Source organism: Carettochelys insculpta, chromosome 1 (assembly GCF_033958435.1).
Source record: "Carettochelys insculpta isolate YL-2023 chromosome 1, ASM3395843v1, whole genome shotgun sequence".
Classification (NCBI taxonomy): domain Eukaryota; kingdom Metazoa; phylum Chordata; order Testudines; family Carettochelyidae; genus Carettochelys; species Carettochelys insculpta.
Genome location: NC_134137.1, coordinates 218528026 through 218549314, shown reverse-complemented (window position 1 = coordinate 218549314; position 21289 = coordinate 218528026). Strand labels below are relative to the sequence as shown.

The window sequence follows — 21289 nt, the reverse complement described above, 5'->3', positions numbered from 1 at the left end:
ACACGATCCCCTTCAGTCACTCCCACCGATGAAACCTCCTGCCAGGCCTCACCTCAGAGACGCTGCTCACAAGGCGAGGCTCAAGCAGGAGGTGGATCACCTTATGTTCATAGGGGCGGTGAAAAGAGTGCCGGAAAAATTCCAGGGGAAAGGTTTTTATTTACGCTACTTCCTAACAGAGAAGAAAACAGGAGGCTGGAGGCCCATCTTAGATCTTCGGGGCCTCAACTGTTACTTGCGCAAGCAACGTTTTCGGATGATCACAGTTGCCTTGATACTCATGGCACTGGACGATGGAGACTGGTTTGCAGCCCTTGACTTACAAGATGCTTAGTTTCATATAACAATCCACCTGGCACACAGACTCTTCCTCCGCTTCACGGTCGGCCAGGAGCGCTTCCAGTACAGGGTTCTTCCGTTCGGCCTTTCTTTGGCTCCCAGAGTCTTTACCAAAACCCCGGCAGTGGTGTCAGCCTACCTGCACAGACGAGGGTGTTTATTTTCCCATATCTGGACGACTGCCTGCTGAAGGGGGCCTCGAAGGCAGAGGTCTTACGCATGATACGCGCCACAGTGGACACGTTTTCTTCGCTGGGCCTAGTTATCAACCTTGCAAAGTCAAAGACCGAACCCACACAAGATATAGAGTTCATAGGGCACGCATAAACTCTTTCACAGCAAGAGTATACCTGCCCGACGCCCACTTCCGCGCCATCAGTGTGCTGGTGCAGGTCATCACATACAGCCCCACGGTGCCGGTCTTAACGTGCCTACAGCTGTTGGGCCACATGGCGGCAGCGACGTTTGTGGTACGGAATGCCAGATTGCACATGCGAAGCCTGCAGCATTGGCTGGTGAGTGTTTACAAACCGGCATCCCATACTGTCCACAGGGTGGTGTCGCCCACAACAGAGGTGCGCAGATCCCTAGCATGGTGGGAAAATCCCAAGAATCTGCTAGTGGGGGTGACCTTTCACCAACCACAAATTTCTATTTTTCTTACTACCGATGCCTCCCGCATAGGATGGGGAGCGCACATCGGCGACAAGGTGACGCAAGGGCTATGGTCACCTGCGGAACAGACACTGCACATAAACATACTGGAGCTCAGAGCAGTGTTCAATGCCTGCAAACATATTCGAGATTACCTGCACGGCAAAGTAGTCGGGATCAATACCGATAATACTTCCACTACGTTTTACATCAATCGACAAGGAGGTGCACGATCCCGTGCTCTATGTGCGGAAGCAGTCCGATTGTGGAACCGGTGCATCACCAACAACATAACGTTGAAAGCCTTGTACTTGCCGGGTGCTCACAATGCGAAAGCAGATCAGCTGAGCAGGTGCTTTGCACTCACGCACAAATGGCAGATCCGCTCCGATCTGCTATGGTGCATTTTTCATACATGGGGGTTTCCCCAGATCGATCTGTTTGCCACCCAGCACAACAAGAAGTGTCCCCAATACTGCTCCAGAGCAGGAGTGGGACGGGGGTCCCTGGGGGACGCATTCATGATTTCATGGAGGGGCCCTCTACTTTACGCGTTTCCCCACCACAGTGCTTATCCACAAGGTTCTGCAGAAAGCCAGAAGGGACAGAGCTCGCATGATACTCATAGTCCCAACTTGGGATCGGCAGCAATGGTTCCCTTGCTTCTGTGCATGTCGGATCGTCCACCGCTTCCTCTACCGGTGGCGCCGGATTTACTCACGCAGGCTCAGGGGTCCATAGTGCACCCGCACCTTCAGGGTCTGCGTCTGCCAGCATGGTTAATCCATGGCTCAGCTCCTTAGAGAGCATGTGTACGGAGGGAGTACAAGTCCTGGAATGTAGCTGAAGGACCTCCACCAGGAGGACTTACAAGCAGAAATGGACTCGATTTACAGCCTGGTGTTCCTCCAAGCAGTTAGCTCCCCTTGACGTGCCTATACCTGTAATATTAGAATACTTATCGGACCTCAAAAGAGGCGGGCTTTCTCTATCCTCGCTAAAGGTCCACCTCGCTGCTATATCAGCCTTTCGGCATACAGAGGAAGGGCCCACTGTATTCGTCCATCCTATCGTCACAAGGTTCTTGAAGGGGCTGGTAAACCTGTACCCCCCTTGGAAACTGCTTCCACCATCGTGGAGTCTGGACTTGGTGCTCAGCACGGTATCAGGTCCACCTTTTGAACCATTAGCCACAGTTCCCCTCCGTCTCCTTACGATGAAAACAACCTTCCTCCTTTCAATTATGTCAGCCCGCAGGGTGAGTGAGCTCGCAACAGTGATGGCAGAGCTGTCCTGCACAGTATTCTCAAAGGAGGCGGTAACCTTAAGGTTGCACCTAGCCTTTGTTCGAAAAGTTTCTTCGGAGTTCCATCTTAACGAACCAATAGTTTTACCCTCGTTTTACCCAAAGCCTCACGGCTCCAGCAAGGAGGCACGCCTGCATCTCCTGGATGTGAGGAGGGCGTTGGCCTTCTACATAGACAGAACTAAGTCCTTCCGGAAAACGGACAGGCTTCTAGTCTCTCTTGCTCCCAGGTCAAAACGAGAAGGTCTCTCTTCACAGAGAATCTCAAAGCTCATTGTGTCCTGTATAAAAATGTGCTACGAGCTTCGAAAGACTCCTTTGCTGGACCTGCCTACGGCTCACTCCACCAGAGCGGTGGCGGCGTCAACAGCCTTCTTCAAGGGCATCGCGTTAAAAGACGTCTGCAGAGCGGCGACCTGGTCATCCTACGACACCTTCGCCAAGCATTATGCCCTGCATCGGGTATTCGAAGAGGATACCCGTCTGTCAACAGCAGTCCTCTCGGGGGCAAGCTACACATGAACCGATTACCCACCTCCTTACTTGGGTTACTGCTGGGTAGTCACCTATTGTGGAGCACCCACGGGGACCACTCGAAGAAGAAAGAGAAGTTACTCACCTGTAGTAAAAATGGTTCTTTGAGATGTGTCCCCGTGGGTGCTCCACCACCCGCCCATCCTCCCCGCTTCGGATCTCTGTCTGGTGTTTTTCAGGAGCATTCGAGGCGGTTGGTCAAGGAACTGGCAGGGACTGGATCGCGCACGTGGCCGGGGGCGCGCGGGGAGCAGCACGTGCCGGTGCATGCGCGATCTAGGAGAAACTGCTGGAAGAATTCCGATCTGCGGCGTTGGGCGAGCCCAACACCTATTGTGGAGCACCCACGGGGACACATCTCAAAGAACCATCATTACTACAGGTGAGCAACTTCTCTTTCTTTCTTCTAAGTTTGAGTGTCTTCTGCATTATTTCCAGGGATAGACATATTATCAGGGATCAGGAGGGGAATGATGAAAATGCAGTGGGGAAAGATGATGTCAAAGACCAGCAAGCATACCCAGAATGCTACGGGGATGAGGAAACTGTGGGATAGCTTCCCACAATGCAGTACTGTAAGTCAATGTTAGCCAATGTGTGTGTGGCAGCAATGACTCAACTTCGTGGAGAACACGGTGTGAAGTGAGGATGGTCAAAATCAAGCTTATAAATTCCAGAATTAGAAAACTGATATAACTAAACTCAAATTTATCTCGTAGTATAGACGTAGCCTCACTCTGTGGCTTTGAGAATTAGTGAGCTGTGCTGCTGTCAGTCCTTACCTGTAAAATGAAGATGATAATAATATTGACCCTCCAATCCTATACTGTGTGTTGGGGGAACTCTGTGAGAATTAGGTAGTTTATAGATAAAAGAAAATATCTTGTCCTGATTCAACAGGACCTGATAGACCATTGGTGTGATTAGTGATCTTTCGTGTTAAAAAAGAATGCTTGTGGTAAAGGTTAATCAGCTGGTTGTTCTTAAACAATCTGTATAACCCCTTTTATCTTTTCATTTCTAATCAAACTGAAGTGAAACAAATCCTTGAGCCGGGGACCTTGAAACAGAACTAGTCATGTCAGATACAAAGCTGGAACTAGCAGGAAAGTGCGAAGGAGTACATAAACTTCAAGGTAGTTGTCCACATTGGTCTGTCGTTTACACACTCTGACACGCCGGCTATGTCTACACTAGAGGGTTTTCTCAGCAAAACTGCCATTTTGCTGACAAAATCTGTGGAGCATCCAGATTCCCAAGGTGTTCTGTCAATAGTAAGTCAACAAAATGAAGCACTTTCATCAACAGCTGTATCTGACTCCCCACAAGAAATAATGCCTCTGTGGACAAGAGATCTGTCAAAAAAAAGCTGGTCTGGATGTTCCAGGGGGCCCTCTGTTGACAGAAAGGGCTTCCAGGACACTGGGCAGCCCTGTCTACTGTGCTTCCAGTGGGTTGTTTTGCCTGGCAGCCCGGAGGCTCTCTATCGACAGAGCTGATCGCTCTTGCAATTCACTTGGCAGTTTGGCCATGATCTGTTGAGAGAAGTTTTGTCTTCCGACAAAAACTTCTGCCGTCAAACCCCCGTAATCGAGATATAATCCTTCTACTAATGGCAGGTGACCACCAGAAGGGCCGGGTTCAGTTCCTAGGGGTTTCTGTCAATAATGCAATCAATCAGCTTGATCCCCACACAGTAACCTGGGACAGCCTGTAAAGGCAGTTCTTCCCCTCTTGCAAACACAATGTCTGAGACAGAAACAGCTTCTTTAATAACAGTAGCCCAACATAAATTTATACAGTGGCACGTGCAATATACCTAAACAAAGGAGAGATAAACCTCCATCAAACCAGGCACTGTCCCCAGAGTCTGCTGAACAAAGTCTCTTGCTTAGAGCTCTTTATCTGCACCCACCCGTGCTTATAAGGTGCACATCTCACAGTGCCGTTCAGAACCCAGAGTCCATAGGTACATCACCATGGAGGTGCTACCCGTTCACCTGTCTGCAGCTTCCTGCTGGCTGCCTCCTGCCAGCCACCTGTCCGCCGTGCTCCACCTACCACCTGTCCACTGCACTCTGCTGGCCTCCTGTCTGCTGCTCTCCACCAGATGCCACATTATGGGTTTGGCTTGAGGCAAAACCCCGTGATGTCAGCTCTCAGTGGCTTCAGCTGCCACCCTGTGATGTCAGCTCTCAATCTCAGTGTCCACCAGTGGGGATTCTCATATAAAAAAGAGCACAGACTCCAGCATTCAGGTTTTAGTTCTGTCTTTGAACAGCAGGGGGAAGGACTAATCAAACCAGGCTAATTGCCAAGACTCAGTCAGGCCTAAAGCTCCCAGCTGGTTCTCTTTCTGGTTCAAACATCCCCCCACCTCACAACGCTCAGATGAGGGGAGCCCTGGCTGATCCATATCTTACACAGCAATTATGACTGCCCTGTACCCCCACAGCAACTTCGAGTATGGGTGAGGTTCCACTTTTGTTACACTGGGTGATAGCATAAATTGTGACTACACAACAACGTTACAGCAATGAAGGGTCCTGTGGCACCTTATAGACTAACAGAAAAGTTTTGAGCATGAGCTTTTGTGAGCACAGACTCACTTCATCAGATGCTGGTCATAGATGATCAAGTGAGTCTGTGCTCACGAAAGCTCATGCTCAAAACTTTTCTGTTAGTCTATAAGGTGCCACAGGACCCTTCGTTGCTGTTACAGATCCAGACTAACACGGCTACCCCTCTGATACTTGACAACAACATGCTGTTTACAATAGATCAGGGTTTCTCAGCCTATGGATTGGGACCCAAACATGAGTCACGATTACATGTCAAAAGGGTCGCAGACTGGGCTGGCAGCTCCATGGGTGGCTATTAAGAAGCCATTCACACTCCTGCAGTGGTTCTCAACTTCTTAATTGGATTAACAGCCATCAGGCAGTTCAGCCAATCAATTACATTGAGAATCATTTCAGCTGCAGGGCAGAGAACTAAATACCAGAGGAGCAGCACTGAGCTCAGGTAGGGTGGGGGCCTGAGTCAGAGGTTGGGAGGGAGGGTAGAGCTGATTAGCTACCTGGCTTCCAGCCTCTGCAGGAGATGGGGTCCCCCCAGGCCTCAGCAGGGATCCCACAGCTGATGGGGCTCTGCCAACCGCGGCTCTGCCCCAGCCAGCTTCCAGCTACGGGGATTGAGAGTCTCCCCCAGGCACTGGCCAGGTTTTCTGTGGCTGGTGCTGCCATCCAGGGCTCTGCCCCATCCAACTTCCAGCTGCAGGGGTTGCCCCCCCCAACCCCAGCTGGCTTCCAGCTGTGCGGGGAAGGGCTTGTTCTCCCCACCCTGGCCCCAGCTGGCATTCCTGCATCTGGCTCTGCTGGCCAGGACTCTGCCCCAGCTGGCTTCCAGCTGTGGGGGGTTGGGGTTTCACCCACACCCAGGTGACTGATGCTGCTGACAGGAGCTCCACACCCCAGCCAGCTTCCAGCCGCAAGGGTCCCTGTGCCTCCCCTAGCTCCCTCCAGCCTGTGAGTGACTCCTCGCCCCTCAGTGAGACACCCTTGGCCCCCATCAGCCCCGAGTGACTCCTGGCCCAAGTGTGACTCCCCTAGCCCCCTCCAGCCAGTGTGATGCTCTTAGCCCAAAGTGTGACTCCCATAGCCGCCTTCTGCCCCGAGTGACTCCTAGCCCGAGTGTGATGCCCCAGCCATCTAGCCCCCTCCATCCCCGAGCGTGACCCTCCTAGCCCAAGTGTGATTCCCCAGTACCCTCCAGACCCTAAGTGACTCCTAGCCCCTCATTGTGACTCCTCTCCTGAGTGTGACTCCCCTATCCCTTAATTGTGGGGTTTAAGCCAGGGTGAGCAGCTCGAGGATGAGTGTCTTTCCACCACCACAGTTCTAACTATAGTAAATGTAATGCTATTATTTTATTAATATATTTCCCCTTTTCTATGAAATAACTATTATGAATATATAAACATGAGGGGGCACAATTTTATATTCTTGCCTCAGGTGCAATATTAGCTAGTTATGGCTTTGCCTCTCTCCCTCCGCTCCCTAGGTTTGAATTGCCTTGGCCCACCAAGTCTTCCTTTGAATTGTCAAAATGGGTCTTGGTCTGGAAAAGTCTGGGAACTGCTACAATAGAAAAAATGCCATTGCTTCCCTGCTACCCATCAGGCTGTGTTTGCAAGGCATTACATGTGCACACCTTTGCATTTTCATGCAAATGATCTCTAAAGGACACATTCCTCAAATTCTTCAGCAGTACAGTTTTCCTGCTGACACATTTCTCACACAGACATCGCCTCTATCACACTCACTTTGGACAAGACATTAATCTTCTGTGCATTTGCTTTTCCAGCTGTAGAAGGAAGTCCTTAATACTCAGTGTTGTAAATCCCTTTGATATTTTACGAAGATGGAAGCTCTGTACAGCAAATTATTATCATTTTTATTTAATAATTATTTTGTTATAGAAATCTTTTGTTTTTATTGAATGGCATGTAAAGCCAAATCCTTCAGTGGTGCTTGGTCTTTATGAAGAGTGCAATACTGCTCCAGCTTTGATCAAATATATTTCATTTTTTGGATGAAAGCGTCGTTACAATGACATCAGATAATTTTTTCATTGTACATTTGAGATTAAATTATTTAAATATAGAAATAATTTTCCTTTTTTTATAGACCCCCCAAAAATGAACAACAAACCAAAACAAAAAATTGGTCTGATTCCCTTTTTTCAGAAACATTGGTTTTGATATAAATGCATAGTTGACACATTGTTGCTCAACACTTGCAGCATCCAATGAGTTATTGCAACAATTTCTATTGAACTCTGTGGACTCTCCTCAAAGTACAATAACCATTTTCAACTTCCCTTGAAAGATGGCAGGGAGCTATTCTATTTAACTCAAAGATTACTCTTTTAAAAAATCTTTCCTCTGCAGTGTGTATTTAAGAGCAATAGTTCAACTCTTATCTACACGTGGAACACAGTGATCCTCCTAATGGTGCTGAACTTTGATATTCTCTGCAATGTGGATGTTAAAGAGGTGAAGTTCCTTGCTGCTAACTAACAGGAAGTCCTGCACCCGTAAAAGCCATCCGATCAAAGGTGTGAAAAATGAAGGAGGGAGAAAGTCTCAGTAGATGAGACAAAGTGGTACTGAAAATATCTAACTTTTTTTTCCCCAGGGACAGCCACCTGCATTAATCCCCCTTTCTTATCACATAACATTCACAGTTGAAAAATTATAGCAAATTTAATGAGGTGTCTGGTGGCTCCTGAAAGACTACCGTTACATCTCCAGGGGCAGATTCTGTCAAGAGAGGTCACTGTCAACAGAGATGCCCAGGCAAAACCTCTGTCAACAGATTGCATCTACACACCAAAGCAGATGGAAAGAGCAAGCCATTCTGTTGACAGAGAGCAGCCAGATTCTGATGCCCTCTCTCAACAGAACGGCTGACTGGAAGCTCTGCAGACAGTGGCAGCCCAGTGAAGAAGTGGGGGGCGAGGTAGGTGGGTGGGTCCCAGTTTTTGGAAATCTTAGGGGCAGGTGGCCCTGGCTGGGGATCCCCTGTGTGGGGCTGCCTGTCCCGCACACTGCTACTTAAACCTTGTGCTCTGTGTGCAGCATAGGTCATCTACAAGTCTCCTCCACTTCACTCTGTCTTGGGACAAAACTTCTAGCTGGCTCCAGGAGTATTCCAGTTGTCTTTCAGTCTCAGTAGACCTTCTCCACGTTGTGTGAGATCATCCTCTTTTGCGTTTTCTTTGCGGATTCCATGTGAGAGCTTGACGGGCTATGCTGGATGATGGCTTTCCGAGAGTGTGGCCTACCCATCCCCACTTTCTTTTCTTGATTTCAACGTCAATTGGTTCTTATCCTGCTCTGTTCCAAAGCTCCTCATGTGTGATGAAGTCTTGCCATTTGATGTAAAGGATGTACTTCAGGCATCTGCTTATGGATGTCTGCAGCTTGTGATTTGCATCCCATGCCATTCAGGGCAGTACTGGAATGTCGGGTTTTCTGGGAATGTGTCAGTGAGTGGCCACCCTGTCTCCTTCCCAATCTGGAGCTAGCTGCCTCCTCTGCAGTACCTCCCCCTATTATACCCAAGCTGTCTCTTTGTGATACATTTCTGTATAACAGAATTTCCAGATCTGAAGAAGTGGGTCTGTCGAAGAAAGCTCATCACCTAAAAAATCATTTTGTTAATCTTTAAAGGGCCATAGGACTGCTTTTGTGTTTCGTGATGGGGTCATCCTGTTAGTCTGTATCTACAAAAACAAAGGGAATCCGATGGCACCTTAAGACTAACACTTTTATTTGGGCATAAGCACTCATGGGCCAACAACTACGCATCTGATGAAGTGGATTTTATCCATGAGAGCTTATGCTCAAATAAATTTGTTGGTCTTTATAATGTGCCATAGGACTTCTTGTTGCCTTGGGAGATATACCTACCTATTGCATAGAACTGGAAGGGACCTTCAGAAGTCATCGATTCCAGCCCCCTGCCCTTACAGCAGGACTTATTACCATCTCTGACAGATTTTTTTTCAAAGTGTATTTATCCCAGGTCCCCAAATGCCCCCTCAAGGACTATGCTCACAGCCCTGGGTTCAGCAGGGCAATGCTCAGACCACTGAGCTGGCCACGCCGCTCCACAGTGGTGTGAGGCACCTTCCTTCGCTACACGTCCTTGTATGTATGCTCCCTTGTCGGGCTGCAGCCCCCGTCATTAGCTGACCCCGAGCGCTCAGCAGCTTCACTACGGCCCTCTCGGAGGTCCACGGCGCATGCGTGCTACTCAGAGTACGGTCACTTTGCTCGTGGGACGGCGCAGCCCTGGCCGAGAGATGGTTCTCTCCCGACACATGCGCACTGCCGCTCTGGACCTCGCCGTGCTGGCGCGTGGGTGAAGCTGAGGCCGGCCCCGCCGTGGATGGAACCTGACGATCACAGACTGCGCACGCGTGGGTTCCTCCGCCTTGTCTGGCCCGCCTCGCTCCGCTCCATCGAGGTTCCTTGTGTCGTTCCTTCAGCGCGCGTGCGCGCGCCGTCCGGCGGCCATCAGCTTCCGTCGAGGGGAGTGCGCCTGCGCGGCGGCTCGGCAGTGGTATCAGCCGATCCAGCTCTTGGCCCCTGCCACGTACGGGCGGCGGCGGGAATCGGGCGGGCCGGAGCCGCCGCGCGCTGAGGAGAAGCCCGAGTAAGTGAGCGGGAGCGGGGCCTCGTCGCTTCCATGCGCGGGGCGCCGCTCGGGCTGAATGGGGGCGCGGCAGGCCAGGCCGGGCGGGGGGACCTGGCTCGCCCTATGGGGCCTGCGACGGGTGGGGGGGCGAGACTCCTGCGCAGTGTCCTCCCCGGGACCCCCTCTCACGCGCAAACCCCCGGGCAGTGGGAGTGGCACCGCCCCCCCCCCCCCCCCCGGATCAGGTCCGCTGGAAGAGGAGACGACAGGGGCTGGAGGCAGCGCACCCCCCCTTCGGCCCCTTTCCCGTGAAGCTCATCTGCGTCTGGGAGCGCTGTGGAAGGGGCCCTGTCTGTCGGGCTTGTCTGCACAGGAGTAGCTTTTGCACCCGAAAGTCTAACTGATTCATTGGGGCGTAAGCTTTAGTCAGCTGGCAACGTGGGGCTTGCGTGCAAAAGCTCAGTCCCAGCTAAATCGGTGAGGCTTTAAAGTGCCACAAGACTCCTCCTTGTTTTTGCAGACACAGGCTAACATGCTACTCCTCCGATCCCGGCTGTGGAATGGGTGCTCTATACCTGGCTGGGCTCGTTCATGGCCTCACATTGGTGGGAATAAAGCAGTTTTGGGTCATTTCTAACATCCAGTGGAGATGCTGCATCTCTCAGAAAGATGACTTGACTGTATCACTTGGAAAAAAAATCTTCCTTTTGCTATAGGAAGCCTGTATGCTTTGGTGGCAGCCTGCAGTGTCACAGCTGTTCACAGCAGTGTAAACATAATATTCCTATTGCATAATAAGAAAGTCCATGTGTGTAATTAGTAGGCAGTCACTAGTTTGCTTTTGCTTCCTGCCATGTTTTGAATTAAATTTCACGTGTAGACTATTATTCTTTTGCTTTGCTGTTGTCACTTACCTTGTCAGAGTGACTTGTAACACTGAACTAAAGGGTGTTTTGTCTTTTAAAGCTTTGTTTAGCAGAGCTTAATAGTTCCCTGTTCTTAGCTCTGCTCCTATTATATCAATCTTCAGGCAAATCAAAGGATTAAAATATGGGTTTGCTATAGAAATGATTGAGGTTACTAATTTAGCATGGGATTAACTACCAGATTGCAAATGGAAGATGGGCAGTGAGGGAAGGAGACTTGTTAGTCATTAACAAATACAAGAAATTATGGAGCAGTATAAAAAAGTGATAAATAACTTTATTCAAATGAGATGATTTTATTAAGAATGTTTGTTTGAATTTTAAAGGCAAGACAGAGGGCAAGTTTGCCACTATCAGAAGCATATCATCCAATAAGCAAGTGCTATCTTCACTGGAAGCCTGTTTCAAAGGAAGTCTGACATTCAACTGTATCTATACACACATTGAAGAAAATGCAGTGAGAATTCTGGACATGTCAACAGTAAAAGTATTTTCTGTAACTATTAAACGGAGGCAGTGATGAAGATATTTCTTTAAAATCCTGTATCGTTAACCTCATGCAGGATGGTGATCAGTTGGACAAGCAAGTGCAGTTGGAAGCTATTTCTTGTTCTTTTTTTCTGAGCAACATAAGAAATGGATTTTCATAGCTAAACATAGCAAATAAGCTACTATGCTTATATAAGCATTTTGTTGTAATCAATTTTTTTTTTCTCCTAGTACGGTTGATGGTGCAATACACTCCATGCACCCAGAGGCCGCTTTTAGCCCTGGGATTCAAAACTATAGAGTTGTTTCTTATAGTTACTGGTAAAGTCAAAGTGTGGTTCTTGTGCCAGAGTATATTACATACATAAATGCTGTGCTATTTTTTGTGCCAGTACTCAGTACTGGCACCTTGATAGCCTTAGCCATCAGATTGGCTGAGAGGGTGAGGGGCAGGGAACTGGCTGAGTACCGAAACTTTCTTTTTAAAACAAAAAAGGCCCTGCATAAATGTGTGTGCACGTGTGCAAACACATATTTTAAAACGTCTTAAAAATTGATTTTGAAAAATAATTTGAGATCAAATTTGACTCTACACATTGTGGTTGGGAGCAAGAGCTATTGCTCTTATGTAATAAAGGAGAGTCCTCAGAGCAGCAGGAGAGCGCCACAACTGCTGAGTGCAATATGTGAAGTTGACGCTACCTTGGCCCCACTCCCTATTCTCTATAAACAAAGACTCTATATACATTGACTGATTACAGGGGGCTGACATCTGCAATCCCTCTGGCTCCCTGTGAATCTAGACAGAGAGCCAGAGAGGTGAGAGCTGGGGCTGCTATCAATTGCTTTCTTATTCAGTTAGGGAAGTGAACAAAATGTAATTGAAGAAGTTGATGTCTCATTCCCCTTTCCTTGTGTCTGTATCAGGCATCATTCACCTTTCACTAGCCACGGCACCATGGAGTTTTCATTAGCTTCAATCTATCCCTGTAACTGTTTCATGTTTGTAGAAAGGGAATTGTAAATCTGTCACTTGAGGAAGTAATCCATGATCAGGCTAGCTGCAATAAACCGGCTGTGAAAATCTATTTTGGGATGTTGAGAAGATGGAGCTACTAGAACAGATGTTTAAACAAAGTATGTGTATTGTGGGTGATGAGCCCTTTTAGACATTTTTTTTAATTTGGTAAAAAAACTCTAATTCAAGAGCTGCAGTGCATGTGAAAATGAGATGGTCCTTAATATAGTCAAACCATGCTTTTTGTATCCTGTATTTTAAGAACAGTGCACATACAGTGATTTGTAATGCGATGCGTGTTTACTGCAGGATGTTCACAAACTTTTTCACATGTTCTGCTTCCTCACACTTCACACGTTTGTGTTTGTACCACTAATTTCCTGACTTTCGCTCCTGAACCTATTTCAGTTATTCCAATTTTACTTCATTTCATTTTTCTTTCTTAAAATGCTTGTTGCCTTTCACAACAGGAATGCTGCAAACCTCCTTTTCAAAATCAAGACTTTTTATTTGCAACACGATCAAAACACAGATACAATGTTGTATCCACAATGCACTGCACACATTAAATGGGGAGTTAGCCAATATTTTGAGATCACATATCAACTGCTATTTAGATATGACTTAAAATGATAAGAAGTCCTGTGGCACCTGACAGACTAACAGATTTTCTTTGGAGCATAAGTCTTTGTGGGCAAAAGACCCACTTCATCAGATGCATAGGTATGAGTTGTTCATTGTTGGACTTTTAGACGATCACTGTTCATTGAAAATAATCAGGAGGGGTTTTTTTTTTTTTTTGCTTTTCAATTATGACATTGGGATCCACAAAGAAGTCTTAAAGAACTACAGGTTGCAGATGCCTGAGCTAGGCTGTTAACAATTGTGAAGCGAAATTGTGAAAGATGGTAAAATGTTATGGGTGAAATAAAATCTTCACTGTTACTCAAATTGTTGAAGTAAATTCTCTCTATTTCTCCCCTTTAACTTGTCCCATTGGGTAATATGTAAAATAGCTGCAATGAAGATTCACAATATGTTAACCTTCTTGCCTTTCTGATGCAGATTCCGTGTTCTGTCTATAATCTACAGCTTATCAGCATCGCTTCTGTTAGTGCATGGCGAGACATCTGAACAACGGCTTCAAGTGAAGTGGGGAGCCTGAAAGACAGTCTAGCAATTCTGTCAGAAAAGGTAATCATTATTATAAAAAGCTTATGAGTGACAAGGAAATGAAGGAAGATCTAGAGGTGATAGGGACGATATTAAAACAGTTTTCATAATACAGTACTTCTTTCCATTAACTCATCACATCTCTCAAGCCCTGGAGTCGAAATTCCTCTTTTCAAAAAAAACAGAACAGTGCCATAGCCAGAATATAAGCTTTAGTATTTTGCTCAACCGGTGTGTCCCAAAGCAGACATGAAAGGCATTTTTCATGCAGCGAAGAGCTGTATAATAACTTAGCTTGCTCTCTGTGCCTGTCTAATTTTGGCCCCCTTTTCTGAACTAACAAAAAAGTGACTTACTTAATATAGCTGATACTTTGCATTCTCTTCTCGTAAGTCACCATGTAGTAAGTACAATAGTTGGAACAAAAAAAAACTTGTGTATTTTATATAGGGAAAACAGTTAGTCAGATGAAACCACATAAGAACACAGTCCTGGGCAAGATGTTCCTACTCCCACTTGTGTTGTAACATAACAGTATATTTTGGTTTTTTATGAAATGTCAAAATAGTGGGATAAAAATGTAGAGAAGCATCAAGATATAGAATTCAGTAGAAAAATTTTTTTCTTATTCTGTGAAGGTGAAAGAGATGCCCTTTTAACTTGAAAACTTTTAAAACTGATCAATTTAAGCAAGCTTTAGATAAATACCCTTTAATAAGTAAGTCCTTTTAAAAAAAAAAAAAAAAGTGTGTATTTGGTCTCCTACATGTGTGTGAGGCTTTTTCAAAGGAAATTTGGAAGATTCAAGAATACCCAAGACAATGTCTCCTCCCTTCCTTCAGTATGACCTTCTGTTTGTCTACCTCTTTGGCAATAGGAGTTTTGCATTGTAAGACTTCCTAACTTCTGAGCTCCGCTGAAAGTATCAGGATAATGAAGAAATCCCTTTTATTTCCTCCCACTCCAGAGCCTTGTCTTCCCCAGGCTCCTTTCTCTAGCATACTACACACTTCTGTACACTGGTATAATAAAATACTTTTGGCAAACAAAACCTTACCTGCTATATATTTTTTGGAATATCACATTTCTTGCTTAGGATTTGTGATTGATGTTTTTCTGAATTTTGATATTTTGGGACAAATAGTAATTTTCAATCTGTATAGTTTATTGACATTTTAAAAAACAAATTAATTCAAGTGTTTAAATTCTAGACTTTCATCAAAGTTATGACTTTGAATTTAGAGATTTCCTAGGTTAAGAGAGCACAGTTATAAGCATGGTGAGTAAAAATTGATTTGAGAAAAATCAGTCAGGTTTTTAAATTAGATTTGTTCTTTTTTTTTTTAAAGCTTCAATAAAATACTAAATTACTCACTTAAGAATAAGCTACAGTTAAATCTCATCACAAACATGCTATACATACACTTAGGGCTTGTCTACACTAGCTCCCTACTTCGAAGGGAGGATGGTAGGGCTAATAGTTAGACTGGACAGGCTAGAGCCATTCATTCACTTTTATGAGAGTAAGGCTGTGTCCACCCTACCTCCCTACTTCGAAGAGAGGAAGGTAAGTAGGGTGTTGGGAGTTTACTAATGAAGTGCTGCCAGTTCCCCCTGTGTGGTAACTTAGAAGTGCCTGCTAGCGTCTAGCCACGGCTTACCTGCCGGTACTTCGAAGTATCGCTAGGTGAGCCGTGGCTAGATGCAAGCAGGCACTTCTAAGTTACCACAGGCGGGGAATTTGCTTAATGAAGTGCTGCATATGTAGCGGAACACTTCATTAATAATCTCCTGACACCCTACTTACCATGCTCCCTTTGAATTAGGGAGGTACAGTAGACACAGCCTTAGTCTCATAAAGGTGAATGAGTGGCTCTAACCTGTCCAGTGTATTAGCCCTTTCTCAGCAGACTGAAAAGTGACGTGCAAAGAAAGATACAAGCTAGATAGCATTGTCTTTGTTCTTTGCTTATCTAGTGGTGGACCTTGGCCATGCATGGCAGAAGCTTAACTGAGACATTGTCTTAAGACAGACAGACACGCAATATTTAGGAGAGCACAGAGGCAACATAGAAAGGAGCACTGGAGTGGACTAGACAGAAAAAGGGAAGACGTTATTTCACAGACTCTCTGCTCCCTATATTCCTCCACACTTTTGCCACAGAAAACTGTCATGGCTTCTTGGTGTAAGAGAGAACCTGTCTGAGAATATTGTGAAGAAATTTGTTTCCTGGGTAAAAAAGGAAAATGTGTCAAGTGAGAGCAGTGCAAGAGGATGATGCAGGATGTAGTTGCAAGAATGAAACAGCATAAGGAGAACTACGTAGCTGGAGAAAATGTGGATATGGCTGAGTGGATCAACTAATTAGTAATTTGCTTTGTAATACATCATTCTTCAACACCCTCTATGCCTTTTAATATAGGGGTATGTCTTCATGATGCGGAAGATGGATGCTGCTGCAGTTGATCTGGCATTCAATTTAGCGCATCTGGTAGTGATGCGCTAAATTAAAGTCACGGTGCACTCCTGCTCCTTGTGAGGAGTAAGGGAAGTTGATGGGAGTGTTTGTTCTTGTCAACCTCCTGTAGGGAAAATGGCATAGAAGGTTGTAATTAATGTGGCTGGAGTTGCATATCTTAATTCCGCCTTCCCCTTTAGTATAGACCTGGCTTTACAAGGATTTGACAAGTATATTCCAAAGTTGTTTACTACGCTGGATGTTGCTAGGGGGAAAATAATTATTTTAGCTAATCATTATGGCTTGTTTAATTAGTTAACTAGGTTTAAAATCTCTCACATATATAATACGGAAAATGGCAGTAAGAGAAATCCATAGCTGCCAATTTGCAATAATATATTACATAATATATGCCTCTTATTTTGGAATGTCGTGGCCATAGATCGTAATGGTGATGCTGTAAATCTATTCTTTATTTTAATTCAGTATAACTCATTTTTTCTAAGGTAATGCCATCTTGTTCTTGTGTTTTTTGAAAAAACAAAAGTGCAAACTGACTTCAGTAGGGCTTACTCAATACCCAAGTGCACTCTAAGCACAGTCAGTGTTGGCTTTTTTGGTAACTTGATTTCAATCCTTTTTTTAAAATTTGTCAGTCCACCAGAGTTATAAGATTCAAAACGGCATGAAAAGGCTCTCTGTGACTATTAATTTCCCAACTGATCGGGAGTATTTAAGAAAAATCTGAAAACAAAACTGAGGTTTAAAAATAACTTAAATGAATTTTTTGCTGATTTTTAAAAAAAATCCTTTGTGAAAAATTTGTTTGTAGTTTACTCTAGTTTATTCATTGCATCTTAAAACATGACACATGCATTAGGGATCTGGTTTTTCAGGAAAGCTGAAGTAAGATCAAGTCAATTATAATGAAACCGGTTTTTAGCTTGCTTGTTTCCTCCTTTTCTCTTGCATTCAGAGAGACACGTTTCCCAATTTGATCCTCCTATCAAACTTTTTTTAAGAACTTCTTCGTCCTCCAAAACAATTCCAAACATTATGGCTTTGCGTTTATCCATGTTGCGTCTGACTGTAAGATGCCATACTTATGGTCCAATAGAAATAGCTAGAGAGAGAGTCATATTTCTCTCATTTATTAAGGCCGTGCTTTTACAGTGTTACTTCCCTCCATGACATACACATGCGTCGCAAATGCAAACCTTAAATTATTTTACATTCAAGTATATTTACTTGAAGGAACACATTCCAATATTGTAAAAGCTAAATTCAGAAAAAATAATTTGTAATCTTTATCGGCAGTACAAAAGCCCATATTTCATCTCAGAATTTTGAAATTTGGCTTAAAACAAAAAATTCTCATTTTATAAATCTCCATTTTGCACTTGAAAGGTTGTGAAATGGCTGATAAACTGAGTTCTCTCAGTTGTTAGTTTTGCAGTGATGTACCCAAGAAAGCTTCTCTTGAGCGTATTGTCACAATGTTTTTGAAATCCAAAAGGTTACAGAAATGTGTACTAGATAGGACTTTGGTGGTTGAGAAACAGATCAGCTTCTAAAAGATGTTATGTGAATGTTTTTCATTAACAGGTTTATAGGAGAGCTGAAGTCCACCATGAACGGACAACTGGATTTAAGTGGGAAGCTGATTATTAAAGCTCAACTGGGGGAGGATATTAGGAGAATTCCAATTCATAATGAGGACATCACCTATGACGAGCTAGTGCTGATGATGCAGAGAGTTTTCAGAGGAAAACTTCTGAGCAGTGATGAAGTCACAATAAAGTATAAAGACGAAGGTATAATTTTCTTATTATTGGTATCGATTAGATTGAAAACTGTCGTAAAACTCCTTTTAGAAATTGTTTCTTGGTATTCTTGTTCTTGGGATATAAAAAATATTAATTATTACAGGATGATTCTGATCTGTAAAAGTTGTTTGTTGAGGATGTGCTAAGCATCTCTTAATGTACCTGAAAGATTAGAAGTGTTGACCTCAACTCTGATGACAAGAGAAAGGTCAGATGAGCAGACAGCACAGATAGAATGCAAATGTCAACACTTTACTGTGACAGACTACAGGAGGTTGGAACCCTGATTGTTTTTGCAACCTTCTTCTGTCAGGTACCTGAAGAGGTGCATGGGTATCTTTCTGGGGCATATTTTTCTTTTGTCACCCTGGAAACACCTTGTATATTAGAATTTGGTGGCATTAGCTACATGTGAATGCACCACAGGGAGTGGGGCTGTGTTCTGGAAAACATAAGGAATCCCTTTGGACCAGTAGCATCCAATAGAAATTTAAAGATCGCTAGGCTTGTGGTTGTCATGTTTCCACATTTGCCACATCTCTCTCTCTCTCTCAAATAAATGCCTTCCTCCAGAGCCAGGCACCCCCCGCCTCCATTCTAATTCAGTGCTGGCAACTCATCAGAGTTGCCAGTGCTGCTTCCGGTATGTGCTTCTCCCACCAAGCTGTGAGATGTGTGCGTGGAGTAGGCAGACAGTTCTCGCTGCATGTGACTCTCAGGAGAAGCTGCCTTTAAAGGCTCCAAGAGTCACTTGCGGCTTGAGAAATGTATTCGCCGCTTGTGGTGATTAGCGGGTGTATTGGACACCTCTGCTGTGGACAGTTCCAGAAGGAAAAACTTCAGAGGAATTACATTACTTCCTAAGGACTTGCTCATCATCAGTGCTGGAACTTAAGTTTCCAGTTGGGCAAAGTAATGGAAAAACTGATATAGGAATGTGATTAATTCCAATATGCGTGATTTTATGGAACATAAGTCTTGTCAACGAAACCTGATTTTATTTTTGAGATTACTTTTATTAGTGAAATATCTAAGTGTAGTAGGATATACTTAAAACTTTGCAATTTCAGCTTAGTACCACACAATAGCATGATTAAGAAATTTGTCATGTAGTCAGTAAAGCATGGATCTAATACTTTAAGAACTGGCTGACAGATCAAGAGATGATTGTAAGGAATTATCACTGGGTTGGGCTGTTTCCAGTGGTGACCTGTTGTGATCATTAGTAGGCATGACTCAGTACTTTTTCATCGTGATGTGGGAGTAAATGTGAAATCACTGATGGTAATATTGCATTTTAAACAAAGATTGGAGTGATAATGATGATTAGAGGGCTGGCATGTAGCACAGTCTGGGTCACAGAATAAACTGTGCCCATTTGTATATGGTACAATTTTTATTATCCAGCATCCCCAGGGAACCCTCTCTGCCAGCCCTCGCACTCATGCTGGTTAATTGAATGTGCAGGAGACAGTTTTTACTGGACTGGGGGGAAGCACAGCAAGGATGGGGATCAAGCCGATCTGCACTCATTCTATATGAGTGACACTTATCCTGAGAGGCTGGGCCAGGCTCCTTACCATGAGCATCACCTTGCACATGGGGTTGCAACACCATGCAAGTTTGGGCCATTTGCCTCCCTCTCATGCTGCTGGGCCAAGTTTGACTGAGTAGCCCTGTGTACCAGGTTGTGAAGCCTGGAGTGGGGAGCTGGGCCCATCCTTCCTGTAGCAAACTGTGGGGTGAGTATCTAGGAACAAGGAATGCAAGCCATATCTGCATAATGGGGGATCGGATTCTGGAAAGCAGTGACTGAGAGAGGTTTAGGATTCATAGTGGCCAAGCGACTGAATGAGAGCACATAGCCTTTGGCAAAAAGGGCTAATGCGAATCTTGGATGAATAAATAGCAGAGGTAGGAGTGGGCGGAGGAGTGGGTGAGCGGGCAGGCGTGATTTTTACCTTTCTGTGATACTAGTGAGACAGATACTGGAATGCTACCTACTGTACTGCTTTCCACATTTTAAAAGGGATGTTGAATTATATTGGGAAATTGGAGATGATACCGGAAAGGGCCATTCAGGGAATGTAGAAAATATCTCATAGTGAGTGCTATACTGTGGTGCTGAATGTGAATGTGGAGTGGGGGGGCGGGTGTGTGTGGAAGAGGAGGGGCAGAATGGTGTCACTAGGGGTGCATATAGCCCCGTCTACCCCCACACATCGCCTGTGATTTATAGCTGTCTGCTTCTGGCCTCTGACTCCTTTTCTCATTTATGCCATTCTATTTGTGCAATAAAAGGGATGGGATTTGGTTTATACAGTCCCTGGTTATTGAGGTTAACATTTTTCTGCTCCAGAAAGCAGAGAGTGGAGTTGTATGTCACCAGTGACATTCTGGAGCACACTGTTGTGAGCCGTTTGAAATGGACATGTAGCAATTCTAACTAATGGCAGTAATCATTTATACAAATCTTATGCGTGATGAGCTCTAACTCATCTATTTTCTGTGCAAACATTTGCAGGGGGTATGTTAATGGCATGGTATTCAATATCCTTCCAAATTTATGGTGTATTGAGTTGCATCTTAAATGAGTTATTCTGCCAATTTATCTTCCTTTTCTAATTGCGTATCTTGTTGAAAACTTTTTTATATATTTTGTTTAAAACACTTTTTTTATGGAATTAACAAAGCACGTTTGAATTTCCTTCTAGTGTGGATTATTCCACAGTCAAGTTGTCACTGTCTTGAACATATTCAAATTGGAACATACCAAACTTTATAAGCTTCCTGAATGCCCTCTGATTAATATCCCTCAATTGCATAATTTGGGTGGAAGGAATATTTTTCCACGTCCAATTTAATTAGCAAATTATAGGTTACCTTAAGATTTAAGAAAGGATAGGGTTATTTTAAAACAAAACAAAAAACCTTTATTCTGAAATGGAGGGTCCTGTGGCATCTTATAGACTAACAGAAAAGTTTTTGAGCATGAGCTTTCGTGAGCACAGACTCCCTTCATCAGATGCTGGTCCATGCTCAAAACTTTTCTGTTAGTCTATAAGGTGCCACAGGACCCTTCGTTGCTGTTACAGATCCAGACTAACACAGCTACCCCTCTGATACTTTATTCTGAAAGGCTCTGTTCTTTTTTTAGATTTTACATTAGCCCATAATTGTATTTGATGTGTACCATGTTTGTAATATAACATATAACTATCTTTTTCTAGTTGGTTTTTAAAACCAAGTTTAATAGGTTTATAGTTATAATTTCTACACAGTAAACATCTTGCTCTAAATGAGCATTAGTCCTCTTCATGTTACTGTTCAATATTAACTATTTTTAAAAATTCTTTACAG

General features: G+C 44.5%; 1 protein-coding gene across 6 annotated transcripts in view; it reads left to right on the top strand.

Annotated features, from left to right (window-relative positions):
• The first annotated feature begins 9692 nt into the window (after positions 1-9692).
• Positions 9693-21289, top strand: part of TFG (trafficking from ER to golgi regulator) — a 29575-nt gene continuing 17978 nt past the window's right edge. Inside the window, exons 1-4 of one of the 6 annotated variants that reach the window (XM_074999407.1) lie at positions 9698-10056; positions 11291-11445; positions 13537-13665; positions 17709-17917. In XM_074999407.1, the coding sequence (XP_074855508.1) occupies positions 17734-17917 (184 nt within the window). In that variant the 5' untranslated portion in view covers positions 9698-10056; positions 11291-11445; positions 13537-13665; positions 17709-17733. Of the gene's footprint in view, positions 10057-11290; positions 11446-11484; positions 12591-13536; positions 13666-17708; positions 17918-21289 lie in introns of those variants that run through there. The other 5 variants (XM_074999435.1, XM_074999415.1, XM_074999391.1 and 2 more) reach the window with 5 other exon arrangements.